The 27,151-nt window shown below is 44.0% G+C and overlaps 1 protein-coding gene across 1 annotated transcript in view; it reads right to left on the bottom strand.

The window, feature by feature from the left end:
* The window catches only part of LOC135552076 (protein FAM135B-like), a 60,194-nt gene extending 36,569 nt beyond the window's left edge, over window positions 1–23,625 (bottom strand). Inside the window, exons 1-2 of the mRNA XM_064983461.1 lie at window positions 23,209–23,625; window positions 14,360–14,456 (exon numbers count right to left, since the gene is read on the bottom strand). Coding sequence (XP_064839533.1) covers window positions 14,360–14,436 — 77 coding nt within the window. The 5' untranslated portion in view covers window positions 14,437–14,456; window positions 23,209–23,625. The remainder of the gene's footprint in view (window positions 1–14,359; window positions 14,457–23,208) is intronic.
* Between the last annotated feature and the right edge of the window lie 3,526 nt (window positions 23,626–27,151).

Genomic DNA, 27,151 nt, shown 5'->3' with positions numbered 1-27,151 from the left:
ATTTTACTGCTGCTCTTTAATTATTTGTTACTTTTATTTTATTAGATTTCTTTTGAATATTTATCTATTTTTTACTGAACACATATTTCTTCTTAACTTTTTAAAGCATTGTTGGTTAAGGGCTTGTAAGTAAGCATTTCACTGTAAGGCCTACACCTGTTGTATTCGGCGCATGTGACAAATACAATTTAATTTGATTTGAGACCCATCGGAAGGCGATGGAAGAGACCAGAGCCTAGCTGTGAACAGACATGGTACCATCAGGGTTTTAGCAAGCGACCGCCTCTGGGAAACAGAGGCGTGACAGTGAAAAGCAGGGAAAAGGTTTTGGAGGTTGATAAATAAGGATATAGACTTAGCTACGAAAAAGGTTCAAGGCAGATCACAGCACGACTGTGTGAAACCCATTGTAGAACATGTTATGGTTAGTGTATTGTGGGAAAACGATAGCAGAGAGAATGTGAATGATATACAGTATACCTGTAGTTTGTCCTGATATCCTGCACTACATCATTGACATATGAGCACGTTTCCAATAAAAACAAAAGAGGAAACATTCATTAATTGTACTAGTTAGAACGTCAGAAACAGATGCTTCCTGGTTGGAGGAGTGCATTCTGGGTATCACACGCTGGGGATGTATTGGCAACCAGTTCTTCAAATGGACTTCACATGGCCATGCTCCTAGAAACTACAGCCAGGATTATCAATCAAACCTGATTAGAGCATCAAGAGCAACGTTAGACGTGACTAATTCGCCATCCGCTCGGCTCAACTAAAAGGCATGTGCTGCTCTTATCACCCTCTCCTGGTTTAAAACATCAAACACAGACTTTCGTTTAATACACTCACTCTTCTATAGGGTTTGTATAAAACGTACATGGGAATAGCCTTTTCAGGGCTGTATATAAGACTTGCATAGATGTTTAACCTAATGGTCTTTCTTTGTACATTTCTCCTCATCTCACAAAAGCCAATGACTGTGTTTTCTTTACACCAGCAGTCACTTGGACCTCCCTCTGTTCTGTCCTCCGATCAGACCTACTTCCTCCATGTTGCTGTTCGGGGCGGAAACATGCATAAGAACAAATATATTAGTGCACTCAGGCTCAGCTAAGCAGGATTATATTTGGCCAAAAGCTTGAGCCCTCTCTGTCCTGTTTGGAGCCAGGAAAATCTAATCTGGGTAAAGCTGGCCATTCAGTCTGCCAGAGTCACATCCCACAGGCTAGCCAGATGCCCGGTTATAATCTGACCCTATTCTGCCTCGTGTCTGTGTCCCAGATAGCACCCCATTCCCAATGTAGCGTACTAACAGGTCCAATATCTGTCCTCAAACATATCCTACTGTACGGTATAAAGATGACACTTTCCTAAATCCTATCATTAATATGAACTATGAAGCAGCCAGAGATACAGGTGGAGACTGTCAGTGGGTATTAATATGAACTATGAAGCAGCCAGATATACAGGTGGAGACTGTCAGTGGGTATTAACTGAAGCAGCCAGAGATACAGGAGGAGACTGTCAGTGGGTATTAATATTAACTATGAAGCAGCCAGAGATACAGGGGGAGACTGTCAGTGGGTTTTAAGTGAAGCAGCCAGAGATACAGGTGGAGACTGTCAGTGGGTATTAATATGAACTATGAAGCAGCCAGAGATACAGGTGGAGACTGTTAGTGGGTATTAATATTAACTATGACGCAGCCAGAGATACAGGTGGAGACTGTCAGTGGGTATTAATATGAACTATGAAGCAGCCAGAGATACAGGTGGAGACTGTCAGTGGGTATTAAGTGAAGCAGCCAGAGATACAGGTGGAGACTGTCAGTGGGAATTAATATGAACTATGAAGCAGCCAGAGCTACAGGTGGAGACTGTCAGTGGGTATTAATATTAACTATGAAACAGCCAGAGCTACAGGTGGAGACTGTCAGTGGGTATTAAATGAAGCAGCCAGAGATAAAGGTGGATACTGTTAGTGGTTATGAAGTGAAGCAGCCAGAGGTACAGGTGGAGACTGTCAGTGGGTATTATGTGAAGCAGCCAGAGATACAGGTGGAGACTGTTAGTGGGAATTAATATGAACTATGAGGCAGCCAGATATACAGGTGGAGACTGTCAGTGGGTATGAGGTGAAGCAGCCAGATATACAGGTGGAGACTGTTAGTGGGAATTAAGTGAAGCTGCCAGAGATACAGGTGGAGAATGTCAGTGGGTATTAAGTGAAGCAGCCAGACATACAGGTGGAGACTGTTAGTGGGTATTAATATGAACTATGAAGCAGCCAGAGATACAGGTGGAGACTGTCAGTGGGTATTAATATGAACTATGAAGCAGCCAGATATACAGGTGGAGACTGTCAGTGGGTATGAAGTGAAGCAGGCAGAGATACAGGTGGAGACTTTCAGTGGGTATTAAGTGAAGCAGACAGAGATACAGGTGGAGACTGTCAGTGGGTATTAAGTGAAGCAGCCAGAGATACAGGTGGAGACTGTCAATGGGTATTAGGTGAAGCAGCCAGACATACAGGTGGAGACTGTTAGTGGGTATTAATATGAACTATGAAGCAGCCAGAGATACAGGTGGAGACTGTCAGTGGGTATGAAGTGAAGCAGCCAGAGATACAGGTGGAGACTGTTAGTGGGTATTAAGTGAAGCAGCCAGAGATACAGGTGGAGACTGTCAGTGGGTATTAAGTGAAGCAGCCAGACATACAGGTGGAGACTGTTAGTGGGTATTAATATGAACTATGAAGCAGCCAGAGATACAGGTGGAGACTGTCAGTGGGTATGAAGTGAAGCAGCCAGAGATACAGGTGGAGACTGTTAGTGGGTATTAAGTGAAGCAGCCAGAGATACAGGTGGAGACTGTCAGTGGGTATTAAGTGAAGCAGCCAGACATACAGGTGGAGACTGTTAGTGGGTATTAATATGAACTATGAAGCAGCCAGAGATACAGGTGGAGACTGTCAGTGGGTATTAATATGAACTATGAAGCAGCCAGAGATACAGGTGGAGACTGTCAATGGGTATTAATATGAACTATGAAGCAGCCAGAGATACAGGTGGAGACTGTCAGTGGGTATTAATATTAACTATGAAGCAGCCAGAGATACAGGTAGAGACTGTCTGTGGGTATTAAGTGAAGCAGCCAGAGATACAGGTGGAGACTGTTAGTGGGTATTAATATAAACTATGAAGCAGCCAGAGATACAGGTGGAGACTGTCAGTGGGTATTAATATGAACTATGAAGCAGCCAGAGATACAGGTAGAGACTGTCAGTGGTATTAATATTAACTATGAAACAGCCAGAGCTACAGGTGGAGACTGTCAGTGGGTATTAATATTAACTATGAAGCAGCCAGAGATACAGGTGGAGACTGTTAGTGGGAATTAAGTGAAGCTGCCAGAGATACAGGTGGAGACTGTCAGTGGGTATTAAGTGAAGCAGCCAGACATACAGGTGGAGACTGTTAGTGGGTATTAATATGAACTATGAAGCAGCCAGAGATACAGGTGGAGACTGTCAGTGGGTATTAATATGAACTATGAAGCAGCCAGAGATACTGGTGGAGACTGTCAGTGGGTATGAAGTGAAGCAGCCAGAGATACAGGTGGAGACTTTCAGTGGGTATTAAGTGAAGCAGACAGAGATACAAGTGGAGACTGTCAGTGGGTATTAAGTGAAGCAGCCAGAGATACAGGTGGAGACTGTCAGTGGGTATTAAGTGAAGCAGCCAGACATACAGGTGGAGACTGTTAGTGGGTATTAATATGAACTATGAAGCAGCCAGAGTTACAGGTGGAGACTGTCAGTGGGTATGAAGTGAAGCAGCCAGAGATACAGGTGGAGACTGTTAGTGGGTATTAAGTGAAGCAGCCAGAGATACAGGTGGAGACTGTCAATGGGGTATTAAGTGAAGCAGCCAGACATACAGGTGGAGACTGTTAGTGGGTATTAATATGAACTATGAAGCAGCCAGAGATACAGGTGGAGACTGTCAGTGGGTATTAATATGAACTATGAAGCAGCCAGAGATACAGGTGGAGACTGTCAATGGGTATTAATATGAACTATGAAGCAGACAGAGATACAGGTGGAGACTGTCAGTGGGTATTAAGTGAAGCAGCCAGAGATACAGGTGGAGACTGTTAGTGGGTATTAATATTAACTATGAAGCAGCCATTGATACAGGTGGAGACTGTCAGTTGGTATTAAGTGAAGCACCCAGAGATACGGGTGGAGACTGTCAGTGGGTATTAAGTGAAGCAGCCAGAGATACAGGTGGAGACTGTCAGTGGGTATTAAGTGAAGCAGCCAGAGATACAGGTGGAGACTGTTAGTGGGTATTAATATGAACTATGAAGCAGCCAGAGATACAGGTGGAGACTGTGAGTGGGTATGAAGTGAAGCAGCCAGAGATACAGGTGGAGACTGTTAGTGGGTATTAATATGAACTATGAAGCAGCCAGAGATACAGGTGGAGACTGTTAGTGGGTATTAATATTAACTATGAAGCAGTCAGAGATACAGGTGGAGACTGTCAATGGGGTATTAAGTGAAGCAGCCAGACATACAGGTGGAGACTGTTAGTGGGTATTAATATGAACTATGAAGCAGCCAGAGATACAGGTGGAGACTGTCAGCGGGTATTAATATGAACTATGAAGCAGCCAGAGATACAGGTGGAGACTGTCAATGGGTATTAATATGAACTATGAAGCAGACAGAGATACAGGTGGAGACTGTCAGTGGGTATTAATATGAACTATGAAGCAGCCAGAGATACAGGTGGAGACTGTCAGTGGGTATTAAGTGAAGCAGCCAGAGATACAGGTGGAGACTGTCAGTGGGTATTAAGTGAAGCAGCCAGACATAGAGGTGGAGACTGCTAGTGGGTATTAATATGAACTATGAAGCAGCCAGAGATACAGGTGGAGACTGTTAGTGGGTATTAATATTAACTATGACGCAGCCAGAGATACAGGTGGAGACTGTCAGTGGGTATTAATATGAACTATGAAGCAGCCAGAGATACAGGTGGAGACTGTCAGTGGGTATTAAGTGAAGCAGCCATAGATACAGGTGGAGACTGTCAGTGGATATTAAGTGAAGCAGCCAGAGGTACAGGTGGAGACTGTTAGTGGGTAATTAATATGAACTATGAAGCAGCCAGAGATACAGGTGGAGACTGTCAGTGGGTATGAAGTGAATCAGCCAGAGATACAGGTGGAGACTGCTAGTGGGTATTAATATAAACTATGAAGCAGCCAGAGATACAGGTGGATACTGTTAGTGGGTATTAAGTGAAGCAGCCAGACATACAAGTGGAGACTGTTAGTGGGTATTAATATGAACAATGACGCAGCCAGAGATACAGGTGGAGACTGTTAGTGGGTATTAATATTAACTATGACGCAGCCAGAGATACAGGTGGAGACTGTCAGTGGGTATTAATATGAACTATGAAGCAGCCAGAGATACAGGTGGAGACTGTCAGTGGGTATTAAGTGAAGCAGCCAGAGATACAGGTGGAGACTGTTAGTGGGTATTAATATTAACTATGAAGCAGCCAGAGATACAGGTGGAGACTGTCAGTGGGTATTAAGTGAAGCAGCCAGAGATACGGGTGGAGACTGTCAGTGGGTATTAAGTGAAGCAGCCAGAGATACAGGTGGAGACTGTCAGTGGGTATTAAGTGAAGCAGCCAGAGATACAGGTGGAGACTGTTAGTGGGTATTAATATGAACTATGAAGCAGCCAGAGATACAGGTGGAGACTGTCAGTGGGTATGAAGTGAAGCAGCCAGAGATACAGGTGGAGACTGTTAGTGGGTATTAATATGAACTATGAAGCAGTCAGAGATACAGGTGGAGACTGTTAGTGGGTATTAATATGAACTATGAAGCAGCCAGAGCTACAGGTGGAGACTGTCAGTGGGTATTAATATTAACTATGAAGCAGCCAGAGATATAGGTGGAGACTGTCAGTGGGTATTAAGTGAAGCAGCCAGAGATACAGGTGGAGACTGTTAGTGGGTATTAATATTAACTATGAAGCAGCCAGAGATACAGGTGGAGACTGTCAGTGGGTATTAAGTGAAGCAGCCAGAGATACAGGTGGAGACTGTCAGTGCGTATTAAGTGAAGCAGCCAGAGATACAGGTGGAGACTGTCAGTGGGAATTAAGTGAAGCAGCCAGACATACAGGTGGAGATTGTCAGTGGGTATTAATATGAACTATGAAGCAGCCAGAGCTACAGGTGGAGACTGTCAGTGGGTATTAATATTAACTATGAAACAGCCAGAGCTACAGGTGGAGACTGTCAGTGGGTATTAAGTGAAGCAGCCAGAGATACAGGTGGAGACTGTCAGTGCGTATTAAGTGAAGCAGCCAGAGATACAGGTGGAGACTGTCAGTGGGTATTAAGTGAAGCAGCCAGACATACAGGTGGAGACTGTTAGTGGGTATTAATATGAACTATGAAGCAGCCAGAGATACAGGTGGAGACTGTCAGTGGGTATGAAGTGAAGCAGCCAGAGATACAGGTGGAGACTGTTATGTGGGTATTAATATGAACTATGAAGCAGCCAGAGATACAGGTGGAGACTGTCAGTGGGTATGAAGTGAAGCAGCCAGAGATACAGGTGGAGACTGTTAGTGGGTATTAATATGAACTATGAAGCAGCCAGAGATACAGGTGGAGACTGTTAGTGGGTATTAATATTAACTATGACGCAGCCAGAGATACAGGTGGAGACTGTCAGTGGGTATTAAGTGAAGCAGCCAGACATACATGTGGAGACTGTTAGTGGGTATTAATATGAACTATGAAGCAGTCAGAGATACAGGTGGAGACTGTCAGTGGGTATTAATATGAACTATGAAGCAGCCAGAGCTACAGGTGGAGACTGTCAGTGGGTATTAATATTAACTATGAAACAGCCAGAGCTACAGGTGGAGACTTTCAGTGGGTATTAATATTAACTATGAAGCAGCCAGAGATACAGGTGGAGACTGTCAGTGGGTATTAAGTGAAGCAGCCAGAGATACAGGTGGAGACTGTTAGTGGGTATTAATATTAACTATGAAGCAGCCAGAGATACAGGTGGAGACTGTCAGTGGGTATTAAGTGAAGCAGCCAGAGATACAGGTGGAGACTGTCAGTGCGTATTAAGTGAAGCAGCCAGACATACAGGTGGAGACTGTTAGTGGGTATTAATATGAACTATGAAGCAGCCAGAGATACAGGTGGAGACTGTCAGTGGGTATGAAGTGAAGCAGCCAGAGATACAGGTGGAGACTGTTAGTGGGTATTAAAATGAACTATGAAGCAGCCAGAGATACAGGTGGAGTCTGTTAGTGGGTATTAATATTAACTATGACGCAGCCAGAGATACAGGTGGAGACTGTCAGTGGGTATTAATATGAACTATGAAGCAGTCAGAGATACAGGTGGAGACTGTCAGTGGGTATTAATATTAACTATGAAACTGCCAGAGCTACAGGTGGAGACTGTTAGTGGGTATTAATAGTAACTATGAAGCAGCCAGAGCTACAGGTGGAGACTGTCAGTGGGTATTACGTGAAGCAGACAGAGATACAGGTGGAGACTGTTAGTGGGTATTAATATTAACTATGAAGCAGCCAGAGATACAGGTGGAGACTGCCAGTGGGTATTAAGTGAAGCAGCCAGAGATACAGGTGGAGACTGTCAGTGGGTATTAAGTGAAGCAGCCAGAGATACAGGTGGAGACTGTCAGTGGGTATTAAGTGAAGCAGCCAGAGATACAGGTGGAGACTGTCAGTGGGTATTAAGTGAAGCAGCCAGACATAGAGGTGGAGACTGCTAGTGGGTATTAATATGAACTATGAAGCAGCCAGAGATACAGGTGGAGACTGTTAGTGGGTATTAATATTAACTATGACGCAGCCAGAGATACAGGTGGAGACTGTCAGTGGGTATTAATATGAACTATGAAGCAGCCAGAGATACAGGTGGAGACTGTCAGTGGGTATTAAGTGAAGCAGCCATAGATACAGGTGGAGACTGTCAGTGGATATTAAGTGAAGCAGCCAGAGGTACAGGTGGAGACTGTTAGTGGGTAATTAATATGAACTATGAAGCAGCCAGAGATACAGGTGGAGACTGTCAGTGGGTATGAAGTGAATCAGCCAGAGATACAGGTGGAGACTGCTAGTGGGTATTAATATAAACTATGAAGCAGCCAGAGATACAGGTGGATACTGTTAGTGGGTATTAAGTGAAGCAGCCAGACATACAAGTGGAGACTGTTAGTGGGTATTAATATGAACAATGACGCAGCCAGAGATACAGGTGGAGACTGTTAGTGGGTATTAATATTAACTATGACGCAGCCAGAGATACAGGTGGAGACTGTCAGTGGGTATTAATATGAACTATGAAGCAGCCAGAGATACAGGTGGAGACTGTCAGTGGGTATTAAGTGAAGCAGCCAGAGATACAGGTGGAGACTGTTAGTGGGTATTAATATTAACTATGAAGCAGCCAGAGATACAGGTGGAGACTGTCAGTGGGTATTAAGTGAAGCAGCCAGAGATACGGGTGGAGACTGTCAGTGGGTATTAAGTGAAGCAGCCAGAGATACAGGTGGAGACTGTCAGTGGGTATTAAGTGAAGCAGCCAGAGATACAGGTGGAGACTGTTAGTGGGTATTAATATGAACTATGAAGCAGCCAGAGATACAGGTGGAGACTGTCAGTGGGTATGAAGTGAAGCAGCCAGAGATACAGGTGGAGACTGTTAGTGGGTATTAATATGAACTATGAAGCAGTCAGAGATACAGGTGGAGACTGTTAGTGGGTATTAATATGAACTATGAAGCAGCCAGAGCTACAGGTGGAGACTGTCAGTGGGTATTAATATTAACTATGAAGCAGCCAGAGATATAGGTGGAGACTGTCAGTGGGTATTAAGTGAAGCAGCCAGAGATACAGGTGGAGACTGTTAGTGGGTATTAATATTAACTATGAAGCAGCCAGAGATACAGGTGGAGACTGTCAGTGGGTATTAAGTGAAGCAGCCAGAGATACAGGTGGAGACTGTCAGTGCGTATTAAGTGAAGCAGCCAGAGATACAGGTGGAGACTGTCAGTGGGAATTAAGTGAAGCAGCCAGACATACAGGTGGAGACTGTCAGTGGGTATTAATATGAACTATGAAGCAGCCAGAGCTACAGGTGGAGACTGTCAGTGGGTATTAATATTAACTATGAAACAGCCAGAGCTACAGGTGGAGACTGTCAGTGGGTATTAAGTGAAGCAGCCAGAGATACAGGTGGAGACTGTCAGTGCGTATTAAGTGAAGCAGCCAGAGATACAGGTGGAGACTGTCAGTGGGTATTAAGTGAAGCAGCCAGACATACAGGTGGAGACTGTTAGTGGGTATTAATATGAACTATGAAGCAGCCAGAGATACAGGTGGAGACTGTCAGTGGGTATGAAGTGAAGCAGCCAGAGATACAGGTGGAGACTGTTATGTGGGTATTAATATGAACTATGAAGCAGCCAGAGATACAGGTGGAGACTGTCAGTGGGTATGAAGTGAAGCAGCCAGAGATACAGGTGGAGACTGTTAGTGGGTATTAATATGAACTATGAAGCAGCCAGAGATACAGGTGGAGACTGTTAGTGGGTATTAATATTAACTATGACGCAGCCAGAGATACAGGTGGAGACTGTCAGTGGGTATTAAGTGAAGCAGCCAGACATACATGTGGAGACTGTTAGTGGGTATTAATATGAACTATGAAGCAGTCAGAGATACAGGTGGAGACTGTCAGTGGGTATTAATATGAACTATGAAGCAGCCAGAGCTACAGGTGGAGACTGTCAGTGGGTATTAATATTAACTATGAAACAGCCAGAGCTACAGGTGGAGACTTTCAGTGGGTATTAATATTAACTATGAAGCAGCCAGAGATACAGGTGGAGACTGTCAGTGGGTATTAAGTGAAGCAGCCAGAGATACAGGTGGAGACTGTTAGTGGGTATTAATATTAACTATGAAGCAGCCAGAGATACAGGTGGAGACTGTCAGTGGGTATTAAGTGAAGCAGCCAGAGATACAGGTGGAGACTGTCAGTGCGTATTAAGTGAAGCAGCCAGACATACAGGTGGAGACTGTTAGTGGGTATTAATATGAACTATGAAGCAGCCAGAGATACAGGTGGAGACTGTCAGTGGGTATGAAGTGAAGCAGCCAGAGATACAGGTGGAGACTGTTAGTGGGTATTAAAATGAACTATGAAGCAGCCAGAGATACAGGTGGAGTCTGTTAGTGGGTATTAATATTAACTATGACGCAGCCAGAGATACAGGTGGAGACTGTCAGTGGGTATTAATATGAACTATGAAGCAGTCAGAGATACAGGTGGAGACTGTCAGTGGGTATTAATATTAACTATGAAACTGCCAGAGCTACAGGTGGAGACTGTTAGTGGGTATTAATAGTAACTATGAAGCAGCCAGAGCTACAGGTGGAGACTGTCAGTGGGTATTACGTGAAGCAGACAGAGATACAGGTGGAGACTGTTAGTGGGTATTAATATTAACTATGAAGCAGCCAGAGATACAGGTGGAGACTGCCAGTGGGTATTAAGTGAAGCAGCCAGAGATACAGGTGGAGACTGTCAGTGGGTATTAAGTGAAGCAGCCAGAGATACAGGTGGAGACTGTCAGTGGGTATTAAGTGAAGCAGCCAGAGATACAGGTGGAGACTGTCAGTGGGTATTAAGTGAAGCAGCCAGACATAGAGGTGGAGACTGCTAGTGGGTATTAATATGAACTATGAAGCAGCCAGAGATACAGGTGGAGACTGTTAGTGGGTATTAATATTAACTATGACGCAGCCAGAGATACAGGTGGAGACTGTCAGTGGGTATTAATATGAACTATGAAGCAGCCAGAGATACAGGTGGAGACTGTCAGTGGGTATTAAGTGAAGCAGCCATAGATACAGGTGGAGACTGTCAGTGGATATTAAGTGAAGCAGCCAGAGGTACAGGTGGAGACTGTTAGTGGGTAATTAATATGAACTATGAAGCAGCCAGAGATACAGGTGGAGACTGTCAGTGGGTATGAAGTGAATCAGCCAGAGATACAGGTGGAGACTGCTAGTGGGTATTAATATAAACTATGAAGCAGCCAGAGATACAGGTGGATACTGTTAGTGGGTATTAAGTGAAGCAGCCAGACATACAAGTGGAGACTGTTAGTGGGTATTAATATGAACAATGACGCAGCCAGAGATACAGGTGGAGACTGTTAGTGGGTATTAATATTAACTATGACGCAGCCAGAGATACAGGTGGAGACTGTCAGTGGGTATTAATATGAACTATGAAGCAGCCAGAGATACAGGTGGAGACTGTCAGTGGGTATTAAGTGAAGCAGCCAGAGATACAGGTGGAGACTGTTAGTGGGTATTAATATTAACTATGAAGCAGCCAGAGATACAGGTGGAGACTGTCAGTGGGTATTAAGTGAAGCAGCCAGAGATACGGGTGGAGACTGTCAGTGGGTATTAAGTGAAGCAGCCAGAGATACAGGTGGAGACTGTCAGTGGGTATTAAGTGAAGCAGCCAGAGATACAGGTGGAGACTGTTGGTGGGTATTAATATGAACTATGAAGCAGCCAGAGATACAGGTGGAGACTGTCAGTGGGTATGAAGTGAAGCAGCCAGAGATACAGGTGGAGACTGTTAGTGGGTATTAATATGAACTATGAAGCAGCCAGAGATACAGGTGGAGACTGTTAGTGGGTATTAATATTAACTATGAAGCAGTCAGAGATACAGGTGGAGACTGTCAGTGGGTATTAATATTAACTATGAAACTGCCAGAGCTACAGGTGGAGACTGTCAGTGGGTTTTAAGTGAAGCAGCCAGAGATACAAGTGGAGACTGTCAGTGGATATTAAGTGAAGCAGCCAGACATATAGGTGGAGACTGTTAGTGGGTATTAATATTAACTATGAAACAGCCAGAGCTACAGGTGGAGACTGTCAGTGGGTATTAAGTGAAGCAGCCAGACATACAGGTGGAGACTATTAGTGGGTATTAATATGAATTATGAAGCAGTCAGAGATAGAGGTGGAGACTGTCAGTGGGTATTAATATGAACTATGAAGCAGCCAGAGCTACAGGTGGAGACTGTCAGTGGGTATTAATATTAACTATGAAGCAGCCAGAGATATAGGTGGAGACTGTCAGTGGGTATTAAGTGAAGCAGCCAGAGATACAGGTGGAGACTGTTAGTGGGTATTAATATTAACTATGAAGCAGCCAGAGATACAGGTGGAGACTGTCAGTGGGTATTAAGTGAAGCAGCCAGAGATACAGGTGGAGACTGTCAGTGCGTCTTAAGTGAAGCAGCCAGAGATACAGGTGGAGACTGTCAGTGGGAATTAAGTGAAGCAGCCAGACATACAGGTGGAGACTGTCAGTGGGTATTAATATGAACTATGAAGCAGCCAGAGCTACAGGTGGAGACTGTCAGTGGGTATTAATATTAACTATGAAACAGCCAGAGCTACAGGTGGAGACTGTCAGTGGGTATTAAGTGAAGCAGCCAGAGATACAGGTGGAGACTGTCAGTGCGTATTAAGTGAAGCAGCCAGAGATACAGGTGGAGACTGTCAGTGGGTATTAAGTGAAGCAGCCAGACATACAGGTGGAGACTGTTAGTGGGTATTAATATGAACTATGAAGCAGCCAGAGATACAGGTGGAGACTGTCAGTGGGTATGAAGTGAAGCAGCCAGAGATACAGGTGGAGACTGTTATGTGGGTATTAATATGAACTATGAAGCAGCCAGAGATACAGGTGGAGACTGTCAGTGGGTATGAAGTGAAGCAGCCAGAGATACAGGTGGAGACTGTTAGTGGGTATTAATATGAACTATGAAGCAGCCAGAGATACAGGTGGAGACTGTTAGTGGGTATTAATATTAACTATGACGCAGCCAGAGATACAGGTGGAGACTGTCAGTGGGTATTAAGTGAAGCAGCCAGACATACATGTGGAGACTGTTAGTGGGTATTAATATGAACTATGAAGCAGTCAGAGATACAGGTGGAGACTGTCAGTGGGTATTAATATGAACTATGAAGCAGCCAGAGCTACAGGTGGAGACTGTCAGTGGGTATTAATATTAACTATGAAACAGCCAGAGCTACAGGTGGAGACTTTCAGTGGGTATTAATATTAACTATGAAGCAGCCAGAGATACAGGTGGAGACTGTCAGTGGGTATTAAGTGAAGCAGCCAGAGATACAGGTGGAGACTGTTAGTGGGTATTAATATTAACTATGAAGCAGCCAGAGATACAGGTGGAGACTGTCAGTGGGTATTAAGTGAAGCAGCCAGAGATACAGGTGGAGACTGTCAGTGCGTATTAAGTGAAGCAGCCAGACATACAGGTGGAGACTGTTAGTGGGTATTAATATGAACTATGAAGCAGCCAGAGATACAGGTGGAGACTGTCAGTGGGTATGAAGTGAAGCAGCCAGAGATACAGGTGGAGACTGTTAGTGGGTATTAAAATGAACTATGAAGCAGCCAGAGATACAGGTGGAGTCTGTTAGTGGGTATTAATATTAACTATGACGCAGCCAGAGATACAGGTGGAGACTGTCAGTGGGTATTAATATGAACTATGAAGCAGTCAGAGATACAGGTGGAGACTGTCAGTGGGTATTAATATTAACTATGAAACTGCCAGAGCTACAGGTGGAGACTGTTAGTGGGTATTAATAGTAACTATGAAGCAGCCAGAGCTACAGGTGGAGACTGTCAGTGGGTATTACGTGAAGCAGACAGAGATACAGGTGGAGACTGTTAGTGGGTATTAATATTAACTATGAAGCAGCCAGAGATACAGGTGGAGACTGCCAGTGGGTATTAAGTGAAGCAGCCAGAGATACAGGTGGAGACTGTCAGTGGGTATTAAGTGAAGCAGCCAGAGATACAGGTGGAGACTGTCAGTGGGTATTAAGTGAAGCAGCCAGAGATACAGTGGGTATTAAGTGAAGCAACCAGACATACAGGTGGAGACTGTCAGTGGGTATTAATATGAACTATGAAGCAGCCAGAGATACAGTGGGTATTAAGTGAAGCAGAAAGAGATTCAGGTGGAGACTGTCAGTGGGAATTAATATGAAATATGAAGCAGCCAGAGATACAGGTGGAGACTGTTTCAACCCAAGTTTCCTACATGCCACAGGAATGATTAGCTTGGGCAGTCTTCAGGTCTCAAGGCAAGTCTACTCATCCCAGGAGCGGGGTACACCGGTCCACCTCCATTACACTCACCCTCTCTGGAAGAGATCCACATTGTGAAACTTGTTCAGCTCTACAGAAAACTCCAACGTCCCCTGTACTTCAGACATGATAGGTTCCAGGTCATCCCCTGCAGAGAGGAAAGAGAATATATCCATCGATATAAGATGGGTAAAAATGGAGTCCCAATAGACACATCTGGATGCATACTGTATTGCAGTGTGAGGAGCACACTGGAAAATGCTCTATTGCACTACCCCCATTGTTTTATGATTGAAGTGACAAAGCCATTAGCACCTTCATGATTCAGTGAATTCATGGCCAACGAAGCATCCTTTCATACAAAAATACAAAAAAAGGCATTCACATGGAATCAAAATCGAATCAAACCGTGACGTTTATCATCTAATCATTGAACACTGTCACTTGTCTTCTTCACTGTAGTGCTTCTATGACTCTGTTGACCTCCAGAGGCCTCATAGTGAGAAGCACACTGGCATTTAGGGAGGTAACCCCAGACTGGATATAGAAGCTCCTCTACACACACACACACACACACACACACACACACACACACACACACACACACACACACACACACACACACACACACACACACACACACACACACACACACACACACACACACACACACACACACACACACACACACACACTCCTCCACCATTTTTTCTAATTAGACAAACAATGAGTCATTCAGGAAGCGTTTGCCTTGGTCCTTCCATCTCCCAGGGAGCTATTCACAGAGCCAACACTCAACAGACTGCACACAACCTCAGCATGAAACATTGAGAGGAATGGAGAGAGAGACACCCGCGATGAAGTTTTAGAAAACGGTTCTAAATTGATGGGATGGAAAGTGTTGACTCACAATATCATGTTGAAGTCTGTGTTCTTTAAGACATTTACATGTACATGCCGGTCATTTAGCAGACGCTCTCATCCAGAGCGATTTACAGTCAGTGCGTTCAACTTAAGTAGTTAAAACAGTCACGAATAAAGAATTCTAGCCTTCTTCTCATGAGTGCCTTCTATCATGATAGTAGTAGAGGTAGTTGGAAATAGCATGGGTAAGATTGTTACCGCACTGTTACCGTTGCCGCACTGCTACTGTTACTATAGTAACATACTAGCCGTTGTGTTTATTGCCTGTTTTGATTCAGATTTAAAGCCCAGAGGCTGACATGCTAAACCTCTACTAACGGGTCACAGTTATTCAAAAGTTGATAATTGAGCTTGTTTGATCCCCATTTAATAACTCTACCAAATCAAATAATATATGCCATTTAACAGATGGTACATTTGAAATATACTGTAGATGGCCCACGGGAATGGAACCCACAACACTGACATGCTCTACCAACTGAGCCAATGAAACAACAGCATAGCCGTGCCTGTAGGACAGTAAACTAAGCATCACATTTGCTATGTTACATGATCTGCATTCAAATCTACTTCAAAAAGCTGTTTGTCCACATTAGACTGTTCTAGCTTCACAGACACATGAAAACAAAGGGATAACGGATCATAACAATCATTTGACGCCGTAAAGCAACTACGCAGAAGTAAGCAAGAGAAACACAATAACAAAGCCTCGTTCTCCACCACTGTGTGGTCCATTATCCCATTGCTGTTGAAAACCAGCTAAAGGGAAGGAAGATATATGTCACACAGCATTGCTGCCTTCTGCTGACATGACTTCTTGTGTTACATGAACATGTGAGGGGGCAGGCACACACACACACACACACACACACACACACACACACACACACACACACACACACACACACACACACACACACACACACACACACACACACACACACACACACACACACACACACACACACACCCCTGCCCAAACTGGCTACTTTAATAAAGGTTATTGTAGGGAACTGAGGTTTGTGCTGTCAGTCCGTGGGTCATATTAACAGTGACCTGTCCTGACACAGAGCCTTGACCCAACAGCCTTGAACAGCTGGTGGAGAGAGAATATGTGGAGGATATTGTGCTGCTATGTAAAGTATGCTGTATTGTACATCAGTGGTGTATGTTGTATTGTACATCAGTGTTGTATTGTTCATCAGTGTTGTATTGTTCATCAGTGCTGTATTGTTCATCAGTGTTGTATTGTTCATCAGTGTTGTATTGTTCATCAGTGTTGTATTGTTCATCAGTGTTGTATTGTACATCAGTGTTGTATTGTACATCAGTGTTGTATTCTACTTCAGTGCTGTATTGTTCATCAGTGTTATATTGTTCATCAGTGTTGTATTGTTCATCAGTGTTGTATTCTACGTCAGTGCTGTATTGTACATCAGTGTTGTATTCTACTTCAGTGCTGTATTGTTCATCAGTGTTGTATTGTTCATCAGTGTTGTATTCTACTTCAGTGTTGTATTCTACTTCAGTGTTGTGTTGTTCATCAGTGTTGTATTGTTCATCAGTGCTGTATTCTACATCAGTGCTGTATTGTACATGATTTTGTCTAAAGTGTATTACACAATGGAAAAGGCGTAATTTATTTGGTTTAGTCAACATTTTCCCAAGTCTCACTTGAGCCCAGTTCTAGTCAGCTGTTGTCAGTTGTCTCACATTCAGTCAAAAGCAGGAGCTCTGCATTTTCATCTCTCTGTCTGGGACATATACAGGCTACAGCTGGGACTGAACACTGTGTGCCTTACAGAAACACAGGAGGTTGCATATCAGTCAATCTCTCTCTCTCTCTCGCTGGTTCTCGCTGTCACACACACACACACACACACACACACACACACACACACACACACACACACAACCCCAGGGTAACCGCTAGATCATGCTGACTGTCAACAGAAGTACTGTATATGGCAGAGGCTGCATTATCTCCCCTGCTAATCAACCGAGGCAGAAGTTGATCAATAGTTGAATGTAAATAGGTCAAAGGCACAGTATCTCCAGACCATAGATTTACATAGAACTTTGACAGGATCTCTGTGATACACAAACTGTTTCAAGGGTATTACATGTTTGCAATAATTCCCTTACTTCTACAGAGTGTGTCTGCCTGCGCTGATGATGATGAGGATGAGGAGAAGGATGACGATGAGGAGGAGGATGATGATGAAAAAATTTACCTTACCATCTCGTCTCTACTACTCTGTTGAGCCATCAGCTTCCATTTCAAAGTTGACTATTGATGTGAAGAAGCCTGCTAAATGTACAATAGTGGGTTAGTCATAGCAATAGAAGAGATGTGTGGGTCTGATTGCACAGTGTACCAGCCTGGTAACAAAGAATCCACATGCTGAATGAATGGCATTGAACCACAGAATTGAATAGATGCTGCTAAATGTCCCTGACCTACAGTAACACTGCTCCAGCTACACATTGTCCCTGACCTACAGTACACTGCTCCAGCTACACATTGTCCCTGACCTACAGTACACTGCTCCAGCTACACATTGTCCCTGACCTACAGTACACTGCTCCAGCTACACATTGTCCCTGACCTACAGTACACTGCTCCAGCTACACATTGTCCCTGACCTACAGTACACTGCTCCAGCTACACATTGTCCCTGACCTACAGTACACTGCTCCAGCTACACATTGTCCCTGACCTACACTGCTCCAGCTACACATTGTCCCTGACCTACAGTAACACTGCTCCAGCTACACATTGTCCCTGACCTACAGTACACTGCTCCAGCTACACATTGTCCCTGACCTACAGTACACTGCTCCAGCTACACATTGTCCCTGACCTACAGTACACTGCTCCAGCTACACATTGTCCCTGACCTACACTGCTCCAGCTACACATTGTCCCTGACCTACAGTAACACTGCTCCAGCTACACATTGTCCCTGACCTACAGTACACTGCTCCAGCTACACATTGTCCCTGACCTACAGTACACTGCTCCAGCTACACATTGTCCCTGACCTACAGTACACTGCTCCAGCTACACATTGTCCCTGACCTACAGTACACTGCTCCAGCTACACATTGTCCCTGACCTACAGTAACACTGCTCCAGCTACACATTGTCCCTGACCTACAGTACACTGCTCCAGCTACACATTGTCCCTGACCTACAGTACACTGCTCCAGCTACACATTGTCCCTGACCTACAGTACACTGCTCCAGCTACACATTGTCCCTGACCTACAGTACACTGCTCCAGCTACACATTGTCCCTGACCTACAGTAACACTGCTCCAGCTACACATTGTCCCTGACCTACAGTACACTGCTCCAGCTACACATTGTCCCTGACCTACAGTACACTGCTCCAGCTACACATTGTCCCTGACCTACAGTACACTGCTCCAGCTACACATTGTCCCTGACCTACAGTACACTGCTCCAGATACACATTGTCCCTGACCTACACTGCTCCAGCTACACATTGTCCCTGACCTACAGTACACTGCTCCAGCTACACATTGTCCCTGACCTACACTGCTCCAGCTACACATTGTCCCTCACCTACACTGCTCCAGATACACATTGTCCCTGACCTACACTGCTCCAGCTACACATTGTCCCTGAGCTACACTGCTCCTCCAGCTACACATTGTCCCTCACCTACACTGCTCCAACTACACATTGACCCTCACCTACACTGCTCCAACTACACATTGTCCCTCACCTACACTGCTCCAGCTACACATTGTCCCTCACCTACACTGCTCCAGCTACCCATTGTCTCTGACCTACACTGCTCCAGCTACACATTGTCCCTGACCTACACTGCTCCAGCTACACATTGTCCCTCACCTACACTGCTCCAGCTACCCATTGTCTCTGACCTACACTGCTCCAGCTACACATTGTCCCTGACCTACACTGCTCCATCTACACATTGTCCCTTGACCTACACTTCTCCAGCTACACATTGTCCCTGACCTACAGTACAAAGCTCCAGCTACACATTGTCCCTGACCTACACTGCTCCAGCTACACATTGTCCCTGACTTACACTGCTCCAGCTACACATTGTCCCTGACCTACACTGCTTCAGTTACACATTGTCCCTTACCTACACTGCCCCAGCTACACATTGTCTCAGGCTGGTTCAACTGCTGTGGCTTTGTCTCACCGGATCTCTCAGTTTAATCAAAATGGTCTCTATAGTCAGTTAAACGACGCTAACTGTATGTACAAGATAAGCCAGAAAAGTTGTTGCTACATCTAAAACTCAGATCCTCCGTGATTCAAAGAGACCTTCACTTAAACTGTAGTTCAAGTGCTAAGACAGATGAAGTCTAGACAGAATACTAAGACCTGGAGATTGTTGTCCAGTATGATATGTTCTTGGTCTGTACCCTTCTGCTCTGTTGACCAATCGATTGGTCTGAATTTTTAAACTTGTATTTTTCCACATATAGATACATCCTATGTGTTTTAATCAAAACAACTCGATTCACTAAGCTTATCTGATGCTTTAAGCACACCGTTTGGTTAAATAATTAAGACACACAGATGACTAGAGGGAGTCTGACCAGCAATTGATTTGATTGTGCCAGGCCCGGGCTCAGACTTGCTGCGCCGTGTTAAAAAAAGACAGCAAGTGACTGTGACAAACACCCGTTGCCTCTCTCTTCTCCCTACTGCAGCGACCACCACAGAACATCAAAGTGTTTATCACACTGTCCATGTTGCTGAAGCTGCAACATAATTACAGCCATTCTGTGACCAAAAACATTCCCTATTCCCTCAACCCTCGCTCTCTTTATGTGACACATGTATGCATTGGATGCCCAATAGTGCCCTGACCTCTAGCATATCCTATGCTATGGGGTTTCATTATGTGGTTTCCTCTCTACCCACTTTCCTTAGGCAATAAGACAAGGGCTATTTTCTCATCTCCTCATTCTGCTGCTGCATCCGCTCTCAACCCCACTTTGCTGGTAAACTTTGCTATTATGCACATAACAACATGGTCGAGGAAAAGGTGCCAATTCAACAGTGCACTGGTGTGTTTCAGAACCGTGGACAGCGACCACTATCCGACGCAGGAGAAAGTGCATTTGTTTTAAAATAATATCATTTTTATTTGCGTTGCACCATTGTTCTTACATAATTGAACCATATAGAATTTCAGTACCACATGTCAGACTGATGGACTGTGCCATCCCCACAGCCTCCAAAAGGACCAGTCCACTCAGACAGGCACCAATAAGACAGGTGTCTTGTATGGCATGATGTTCATGTTTTTATTTGTCACTGCTTGACTAAAGTCGTCTCGGTCCATCGACAGCCTATTGATCAAACAATCGACCAGTCGACTAAATGGGTTCAGCCCTAAAATGCTCTTCACCATTTACCATGCTAGTAGCTGATGGGGATGCTCTGAAGTCCAATTACAATAGACCCTTTAATGTGCTGCTGCTTGTGGCCATATTCTGCCGTTCTGTTGAGCCTGCAGGTAAAAATCATTAAACCCTAATCATGACAAAGTGCCACCTGCTTGGGTTAAAGACACACTTTCAGATGAATATTTAATGCAGAGTATTATAACACTACTGAGTCTGAGGGTCTATGAGGCTATTACAGGTTACACTGCTGAGGCTGGGGCTCTATGAGGCTATTACAGGTTACACTACTGAGTCTGGGGCTCTATGAGGCTATTACAGGTTACAGTACTGAGGCTGGGGCTGGGGCTCTATGAGGCTATTACAGGTTACACTACTGAGTCTGGGGCTCTATGAGGCTATTACAGGTTACACTACTGAGCTGGGGCTCTATGAGGCTATTACAGGTTACACTACTGAGCTGGGGCTCTATGAGGCTATTACAGGTTACACTACTGAGGCTGGGGCTCTATGAGGCTATTACAGGTTATATGCTTGTGCTCTATAGGGGACTTGAGTTGGTCACCACTAATCTCTCAACCACAGCAAGCACAACAAGCCCCTGGCTCTTCTCTCACTGACCTGGCTTGTATGTTCAGTTTGCAAATAGACTGACATTTCAATAACTGAAATAAGGACAAAACCCAGTACACTCGTAGTATTCGTACATTAGCCTACAAGTAGTTCGTAGACCAGAAATAGTCTAGAAAAATTAAGGTCAGCACAATAATATGGATTCAAATGTTATTTTTCACCACAGTCTGCAGGTAGGCTATCTTCTATTTTTCTCCTTCTGAGAGTATAACCAAATATCTCAGGATCAGACATTATTCAGAGAATAGCAGCCTACTGTAGCTACTTTCCTATATTTGGAGTGCGTATTTGGAGAGTCATAACTAAGACAACTGGCCAAGCGTAGACGTAATCCTAGGACAGTCGCAGTGTCATGACAACCGGCTGAATGTTGACACAACACCGTCACATGACAGGAAATGAATCTCACACACTCACTTCATAATGAACCTCCATCTCATGAAGCAGACTAGAATAAAAAGGCAAACACACCGTCCCTACAAATAAATAGAACACACTGGAATACAACAACACCATCCCACAGAATAGACACTCCAGAATGGCTATTTTCTTGGTTCAAAATGGCTATTTTCTTGGTTTAAAGCTAAATCAGCCTAAATGTGTTGTTGAGCTACAAGAATAGCAGTAGGCTTTATGCTGAACTTGTACACTGATCTGTCCCTCCATGCACCGACTGGAACTAGGCTATATGAGATGTGTGAACTACCCACTTCTTAAAAGTCACAATCCCCAGGAATGAAGCACCACATAAGGAAGGGAGCTGCAGCAAAAATATGTGATTCAGGGAGAGTGACTGTGTAACGGAGAGAGAAGATCATGTAAATGGTGTGATAGTGAACTCCGGGCCAAGTTCTTCTCAGGACATCAGCTACTGTAGAAATACTAGTTTCGTTCACAGTCACACACACATTTCTGGAAGGGTGAAGAGTGGGTGAGGGTTGCAGTGACTCACTGAACTTGCACTTCGGTTCTGTGCTGATAACAATGTGTAACATTTCTCCAAAGGCTCTAATATAATATATCATAGTAATTCACACCATCAAGTCATCCAACTAGCCAAGGAACATAACATTGCTGTGGCCTGTGTGCTGTTGATACAGCGCTTGGGGCTGTTGGTACCATGGTTGGGGCTGTTGGTACAGTGGTTGGAGGGTTGATGGAGGTGGAATAAGATCTGTCTAACAGCAGATTGTGCGAAACGTCAATGCTGTCTTCACACAAAAGTCCCATGTGGTCTGACTACATTTGGCCGGGAGCGGATGGACCTTGGTGGGTTGAAGTCAGCTGGAAAATCCTTGTTTTATCACTTCAGGAATCTGCTGTAGGGGTCTGCTGAGGTGTTAGGAAAGTAGACTGTTCACCAAGCGGACAGCTGCAGGCAGTGTGTAGCAGATAAAGCACCTGCCCTCCACTAAGCAGCTATGGGGGTTTGCAAAATGTTTTCCATAAAATGATTTGCTCTGTGTGTGTGTGTTTTTGTGTGTGTGTGTGTTTTGTGTGTGTGTGTGTGTGTGTGTGTGTGTGTGTGTGTGTGTGTGTGTGTGTGTGTGTGTGTGTGTGTGTGTGTGTGTGTGTGTGTGTGTGTGTGTGTGTGAGAGTGTGTGAGTGAGTGAGTGAGTGAGTGAGTGAGTGAGTGAGTGAGTGAGTGAGTGCGTGCGTGGAAGACACAACGTTCTACTGTTGGTATTTTAGTGACGCTGTTACAACCAACGCTGCTATTATAGACTCATCAACCTTTTAACCGCAACTAAATTATGAGCTGGAGCGTCGGCAACAATTTAGCAGACAGGTCTGTTACAACCTTGTCAAAACATTCTGTTTCACAATACAGCAGCAAGCAACAGCCGGCCCGTTATATTCTGTCTGTCCCACTGCACTGTGATGGACAATGAGGATGCTAGCTACAATGTAACAAACCTTACCTTGCTCACTGATGCGCTGCGAATCCCCACGCAATAACCAGTGTCCACCACTGTCTAATATCCACAAGGCTTTGGCTTCACAACCTACAGCGACCCTTGCCTTTCAGATCTACGGAGGTATGATGCCTTGTCTGTGTTCAGTGGTTATATCGCTGCTGTAAGCTGCTGCTCACCGCTTCTCCTGCTGCTGTTGCCATGGTTATCCATTCAGCCCCTGTATCCTCGTCTTCTGCAGTGCAAAACACTAGAAGTCAGCCTCCTAGCTTAGCTTACGTTTCCCCCATCATGACAGTAATGTTCAATTTGTCTAAGTGGTGCGCCTGGCCTGTCTCGTGGTTTAGCTTCGTGTTTATCCTCTTTCTGGTGGTTGACACATCGTTTCGGGAGAATATTAACAGTCAGCATGCACAGGGTGGACCAGAGTCCTGACGTGGCTGCTGCATGCTTGTGCACTGTGCATACAATAGACCGGCTGACGTCAACGCCGGCTGAGAAATTAAACACTGAAAGAGTCCACCTGACACCTTTCACCATCGCTATCAACACAAATACAATAGGATATGTTTACAGTCATTAGGTTGTTAGCACTTCTTAGTTCGGTGTGTTCTACAACAACTAGATTATTGTGGGATTGAGAAGCAAAATATGGAGTCGTGGAGTTAAGAGTTCAGTAAACACAAGAAGTTAGAGGGGTGCTCAACAACAATCACAGTAATCTAGTGATATGGTTTACCAAAGAAAACCTTTACAAAAAAATACAAATTCCTGGTGAACAGGTTGGAGCACTCATAAACACGCAGAGATATACATTTTATCACGCTCAGGGTTTATTCCATGATCTGATGCCTATACAGGTATAGCCTACAGACATTTTGACGTCACATGACAGGTTCCTCAGAGTCAAGGAGATATGTCAGGTACCAGAAATGACATTCCCCAGCGGCTCAACATCTGTAGGTCAGCAGGCTATTGTGCAACTCATCTCCACTTTCATAGTTACTCTTCTTTCTCTCTCTCTCTCTCTCTCTCTCTCTCTCTCTCTCCATCCTCTCTCTCTCTCTCTCTCTCTCTCTCTCTCTCTCTCTCTTTCTCTCTCTTTCTCTCTCTTTCTCTCTCTCTCTCTCTCTCTCTCTCTCTCTCTCCCTCTCTCTCTCTCTCTCTCTCTCTCATCTCCAACAGGTTCTACCCATCATTATTCCTATGCGTCTGACAGAAGAGGGATTGCAGGTGTGTAGACAGAGTCATGTGACCAGAAGCATCTAGAACCATCTGCTAAAGGTATAAACACTTCCTGTAGTTATCTATATAGTTATCTGTATGTGCTGTTAGGACCTGTGGAGTGAAGTATGTGTTTCTCTCTCAAACAGAAGTCCTGCATTTAGCAAGATCATCATCAGAGCTGACACTGAGGCTGACTGGCTGCATATAGTTCATTTACTATGTAGGGTCAGGCTACTCGTAGCTCACAGTTCCTACACTAGGCTATAACAGATGTATTGGTATCTTGAGCATACTAAAATGTTGCATAGGATTTCTGCCTAAAATGCAAAACTTGTGTCTTGCACATTCAGAGATGGTACATAGGATTTCTGCTTCAAGTGGAAATTGGTCATATAAGTTAACCATATACAGTTGAAGTCGGAAGTTGACATACGGCTAAAGCCAAATACATTTAAATTCAGTTTTTCACAATTCCTGACATTTAATCCAAGTAAAAATTCCCTGTCTTAGGTCAGTTAGGATCACTACTTTATTTCAAGAAGGTGAAATGTCAGAATAATAGTAGAGAGAATGACTTATTTCAGCTTTTATTTATTTCATCACATTCCCAGTGAGTCAGAAGTTTACATACACTCAATTAGTATTTGGTAGCGTTGCCTTCAAATTGTTTAACTTGGGTCAAACGTTTTGGGTTGCCTTCCACAAGCTTCCCACAATAAGTTGGGGGGAATTTTGGCCTATTCCTCCTGACAGAGCTGGTGTAACTGAGTCAGGTCTGTAGGCCTCCTTTCACGCACACTCTTTTTCAGTTCTGCCAACACATTTTCTTTAGGATTGAGGTCAGGGCTTTGTGATGGCCACTCCAATACCTTGACTTTGTTGTCATTAAGCCATTTTGCCACAACTTTGGAAGTATACTTGGGGTCATTGTCCATTTGTAAGACCCATTTAAACAAAATATGTTTAACCTTTATTTAACTAGGCAAGTCAGTTAAGAACAAATTCTTATTTTCAATGACAACCTAGGAACAGTGTGCTAACTGCCTGTTCAGGGGCAGAACAACAGATTTGTACCTTGTCAGCTCAGGGATTTGAACTTGCAACCAAGCTTTATCTTAGGCTACCCTGCAACCAAGCTTTATCTTCCTGACTGATGTCTTGCTTCAATATATCCACCTAATTTTCATCCTCATGATGCCATCTATTTTGTGAAGGGCAACAGTCTCTCCTGCAGCAAAGCACCCCCACAACATGATGCTGCCACCCCCGTACTTCACGGTTGGGATGGTGTTCTTCGGCTTGCAAACGTCCTCCTTTTTCCTCCAAACGTAATGATGGTCATTATGGCCAAAGAGTTCATTTTTTGTTTCATCAGACCAGAGGACATTTCTCCAGAAAGTACGATCTTTGTCCCCATCTGCAATTGCAAACCGTAGTCTGGCTTTTTTTATGGCGGTTTTGGAGCAGTGGCTTCTTCCATGCTGAGCGGCCTTTCAGGTTATGTCGATATAGGACTCGTTTTACTGTGGATATAGATACTTTTGTATCTGTTTCCTCCAGCATCTTCACAAGGTCATTTGCTGTTGTTCTGTGATTGATTTGTACTTTTTGCACCAAAGTATGTTCACCTCTAGGAGACAGAACACTTATCCTTCCTGAGCGGTATGATGGCTGCGTGGTCCCATGGTGTTTAGACTTGTGTACTATTGCTTGTGCAGATGAATGTGGTACCTTAAGGAGTTTGGAAATTGCTCCCAAGGATGAACCAGACTTGTGGAGGTCTACTCAAATTATGTCAATTAGCCTATCAGAAGCTTATCTAAAGCCATGACATAATTTTCTGGAATTTTCCAAGCTGTTTAAAGGCACAGTCAACTTAGTGTATGTAAACCCCTCACCCACTGGAATTGTGATACAGTAAATAATCTCTCTGTAAACAATTGTTGGAAAAATTACTTTTGTCATGCACAAAGTAGATGTCCTAACCGACTTGCCACAACTATAGTTTGTTAACAAGACATTTGTGGAGTGGTTGAAAAATGTGTTTTATTGACTCCAACCGAAGTGTATGTTAACTTCCAACTTCAACTGTATATATAGTTCAGTTTAGTTAGTTAGTATAGTTTAAATGTAAACTTCTGACTTAAACTGTATGTAGTAGAAAGCCTACATAACCAACCCATAAAGTAAACATTTAACATCCACATATGACCAGCTATGTAAACTTTAACATTGATTTATCCTCCAATTGATGTCGTTCAATTGGTAACATACATTTTTGTCTTCTTCTAATGCCTCTTAAGGGAAAGTAATCTAAAAAAGTAACAGAATATAATCAGATTACATTACTGAGTTTAGGTATTCCAAAAGTTACGTTACTGATTACAATTTTACAAGAGATTACATTCAGAAAGTAGTATTTCTATCACCAAGCATTTCTATCACCAAGTCTTCTAAAAAGCCTATCACACACTCCGTCACATAAGACATGTACAAGCAAACAACCCTGTCTGTGTTGACCAGGACCTTTTAATAAAAAAATTGATATTTCTTCACCTCGACACTTCCGAGGTATTCTCCGGGTACAGTAAAGGACCTGCACGGTTAGGATATCCTTGTTCCTCCATCACTCTACACTCTCCTACGGCATCCCTATTCCTAACCTGCAACATAATTATTAACAGAATTACACACAGCCAGCACATATCATTATGGGGCACAG

Source organism: Oncorhynchus masou, chromosome 13 (genome assembly GCF_036934945.1).
Source record: "Oncorhynchus masou masou isolate Uvic2021 chromosome 13, UVic_Omas_1.1, whole genome shotgun sequence".
NCBI lineage: Eukaryota > Metazoa > Chordata > Actinopteri > Salmoniformes > Salmonidae > Oncorhynchus > Oncorhynchus masou.
This window is presented reverse-complemented; position numbering and strand designations above follow the sequence as displayed.